Genomic DNA, 4,568 nt, shown 5'->3' with positions numbered 1-4,568 from the left:
ATATATATATATATATATATATATATATATACTCTTTTACTTGTTTCCGTCATTTGACTGTGGCCATACTGGAGCACCACCTTTAGTCGAACAAATCGACCCCAGGACTTATTCTTTGTAAGCCTAGTACTTATTATATCGGTCTCTTTTGCCGAACCGCTAAGTGACAGGGACGTAAATACACCACCATCGGTTGTCAAGTAATGTTGGGGGGACAAACACAGAAACACAAACATATACACACACATACATATATATAAATATATACATATATACAATGGGCTTCTTTCAATTTCCGTCTACCATATTCACTCACAAGGCTTTGGTTGGCCCGAGGCTATAGTAGAAGACACTTACTCAAAGTACCATGCAGTGGGAATGAACCCAGACCCATGTGGTTGGTAAGCAAGTTACTTACCACACAGCCACTCCTGCACCTATATATATATATATATATATATGAGACAGGCTTCTTTCAGTTTCCGTCTACTAAATCCACTCATAAGGCTTTGGTCGGTCTGAGGCTATAGTAGAAAACACTTGTCTAAGGTGCAACACAGTAGGACTGGAAGACAATAAGTGATTTGGAAGACCTGCAAAGAGTATCAACCCCCGGAAATGTGATATTGCACATTGAGAATTCATCCTCCAAGACCACACCATCAACTGAGAGTTCTACTGCGATGTTTTGAAGCATTTGCGAAGATATTTGGCAAAAGTAACCGGATCGGTGGAGCACGAAGAAATGGATTCGTCACGACGACAATACACCCTGTTACCGAGGACTCCTCACTTTTAGGCTTCTTCTCTCCGAAAACAACATGGTATCACTTTGGCACCCACCCTATTTGCCAGATTTAGCACCGGAAGACTTCCACATCTTCCCCAAGATGAAAAGCAGCTCAAAGGTTTCTGTTTTAAGACTGTTGTTGAAATCCAGAATGAATCGCAGTGTCTCTTTGACTCACTTACGGAAAAGAACTTCCAGGCCGGATTCCAAAAGTGACAGGAATGGTGGGACCAGTGTATTGCTGTACAAGGTGACCATTTCAAAGGAGATGATATTAACACTTAGGTAAATAAGTTATTTTTTATTAAACATAACTAGTCCAAGAATGTTTCAGCTGATACACCCTCCAGCCTTCATCAGGTGTCTTGGGGAAATTTCGAACGGGCATATGGCATAGTGGTTAAGAGCACGGTCTACTAACCCCAAGATTCTGAGTTTGATTCCAAGCAGTGACCTGAATGATGATGATAATGATGATAATGATAATAATAATAATAATAATAATAATAATAATAATAATGATAATAATAATAATGATAATAATAATAATAATAATAATAATAATAATAATAATAATAATAATAATAATAACATCAAAAAATACCTTAAGAATGAGAACCTAGGTTCGAAATTTCCCCAAAACACCTGATGAAAGCTGGAGGGTATATCAGCCGAAATGTTGTGTTAATAACAGACAAGATGAGGACAAATATTTGTCAAATGTAAATAATGTACATAATTCCTCATCTCTTAAATCTAGAACTTTATAGCCCAAGAACCTTTTGATACAACCTTGTATATATGATGATGATGATGATCATTGTTGTTTCAATGTCCACTTCACATGTACACATCTCTCACACTCATGCACACACACACGCACTCATTCATATATACGCACACTAATATATATAAACACTCATGCATATACACACACACTAACACACGCATTCATATATATATAAACACACTAATATATATAAACACACACACACTCGCACTCATTCATATATACACACACTAATATATATAAACACTCATGCATATATACACACACTAACACACGCATTCATATATATATACACACACTAATATATATAAACACACACACTCATTCATATATACACACACTAATATATATAAACACTCATGCATATACACACACATACATTCATATATATATATATATATATACACACTAATATATATAAACACACACAAACATACACACGCATACACTCACTCACTCACACACGCATTCATATATATATACACACACTAATATATATAAACACACACACACTCACACTCATTCATATATACACACACTAATATATATAAACACTCATGCATATACACACATTCATATATATATATATATACACACACTAATATATATAAACACACACACTCATTCATATATACACACACTAATATATATAAACACTCATGCATATACACTCACACACACATTCATATATATATACACACTAATATATATAAACACACACAAACATAGACACGCATACACTCACTCACACTCACACTCACACACACACTCAAATGTCCAAATAACAAGAGAAAACAAAACAAAAACACCCTGGAAACGTTTGTTGTTTCCCACCTTTCGTAATGGCAATGGTGAACTGTGAATCATCTTTGACAGATTTGCTTTCTTCCTCTTCTCCATCTTCTTCCAGGTCCTCATCTGGTTTCATGGTGATCCTTTTGTGAGATTTGATCTTGTGTGCATACGTCACCTTCTGATGGATCTTCAGGTTTTTCTGCTTCAACCTCTCCTGCAGACGAACGACAATGGATACAGGTATTGAGTATGTGACACCTTAAAAATTAACTCTAAGATAGGTTGATCGTGGAAAAATATGAAGACACAAACACACAGAGGTGCAAGTGTAGCTGTGGTTAACAAGTTTGCTACCCAACCACATGGTTTAAGGTTCAGTCCCACGGCTTGGCACCTTGGGCAAGTGTCTTCTATTATAGCCTCAGGCTGACAAAAGACTTGTGAGTGAATGTGGTAGATGAAAACTGAAAGAAGCCTGTTGTGTGTATGTGTGTATATATATATATATATATATATATATATATAAGGATTTTCGAGCGAGATCGTTGCCAGTGCCCCTGGACTGGCTCTTGTGCAGGTGGCACGTAAAATACACCATTTCGAGCGTGGCCGTTGCCAGTACTGCCTGACTGGCCTTCGTGCCGGTGACACGTAAAAGCACCCACTACACTCTCAGAGTAGTTGGCATTAGGAAGGGCATCCAGCTGTAGAAACTCTGCCAAATCAGATTGGAGCCTGGTGTTACCATCCGGTTTCACCAGTCCTCAGTCAAATCGTTCAACCCATGCTAGCATGGAAAGCAGACGTTAAACGATGATGATGATGATACATGTGTATGTGTGTATGTATACAGTAATCCCTCGACTATCTCGGGTGTTACTTCTAAAACCCTCCACAATAGGTGAAAATCTGCGAAGTAGAAACGGTACTGTACCGTATATTTTTTTTACCATTTTTATAATTTGTATATATTTATTTTATCATAAATGCAAAACAACAGCATGGGGTAATTGACATAAGCTTAAATAATAAAGCGTGATAGGTGAACTGTGATATGTAGAGGGATTACTGTATATATCAGAAGTCCACTTAGTGGTCATCCCTTCTTATACGCATATATATATATATATATATATATACATAGGTGCAGGAGTGGCTGTGTGGTAAGTAGCTTGCTTACCAACCACATGGTTCAGGGTTCAGTCCCACTGCGTGGCATCTTGAGCAAGTCTCTTCTACTATAGCCTTGGGCTAACCAAAGCCTTGAGTGGATTTTGTAGACGGAAACTGAAAGAAGCCTGTCATATATATGTATATGCGCATATATATATATGTCTGTTTGTTTGTGTGTCTGTGTTTGTACCCCCAACGTTGCTTGACAACCGATGCTGGTAGACTGGGGGGTAGACTGCAAGCTACTCTTCAGGCCAAGGAGACTTTGATTATATGAAGTTCACATTGTCATTGGGAGATCCCATGTAAACTTGCCAGGGATTCGATCGAAATGCATAGAAAGTACAGTTCAAGAGGAAAACATAATTGAGAAGTGAAAGTAAAACAAAAAAGTCAAATAAATAATATATATATATACACAGTAATACCTCACTTTACGAGGGCCTGCTTTACAAGACCCTGGGTTTACGAGCTTTATTTTTCTAGCACAAGATCCAAATTTTGAACAAAGTACAAAAGTTTCTACTACCATAACGAATGCTTCTGCATGTTGCTGAGAAATTTATAGAGAGCAAAAAAAAAAAAAAGCTTCTTCTAAGCAAACAACTCTAGACTTGGTTTTTAAAAAGAAATCTACAAGTCTGTGTGAATCGGCGATCGCCTCAACAAGTGATGGTTTGCACGAGTCTAGTGTGAGGGAAAGTGATTCAGAAAACGGTTATAGTAATAATATTTTTTATCCTAAATGATCGTGGCATTCTTTTCACTTTACATAAAATATTCTTTACATTCTGCTGTTGTTTTATTGCCATTTAATTACGAGTATTATATATTCTATAGGTACAATATTTTCCTGGGAACTAATAATGGTTCATAACATTACTACTATGGGAAATTATTGCTCTGCTTTGAGGTTTTTGGTTTTACAAGCAGTCTCCAGGAACAAATTAACCTGTATATCGAGGCATGACTGTATGTATGTATATATATATATATATATATATATATATATATATATAT

General features: G+C 36.5%; 1 protein-coding gene across 1 annotated transcript in view; it reads right to left on the bottom strand.

The window, feature by feature from the left end:
* The window catches only part of LOC106868856 (cilia- and flagella-associated protein 100-like), a 24,902-nt gene that overhangs the window by 15,064 nt on the left and 5,270 nt on the right, over window positions 1–4,568 (bottom strand). The window contains exon 3 of the mRNA XM_014914299.2: window positions 2,415–2,589. Coding sequence (XP_014769785.1) covers window positions 2,415–2,589 — 175 coding nt within the window. The remainder of the gene's footprint in view (window positions 1–2,414; window positions 2,590–4,568) is intronic.

This window comes from Octopus bimaculoides, chromosome 26 (assembly GCF_001194135.2).
Source record: "Octopus bimaculoides isolate UCB-OBI-ISO-001 chromosome 26, ASM119413v2, whole genome shotgun sequence".
NCBI lineage: Eukaryota > Metazoa > Mollusca > Cephalopoda > Octopoda > Octopodidae > Octopus > Octopus bimaculoides.
This window is presented reverse-complemented; position numbering and strand designations above follow the sequence as displayed.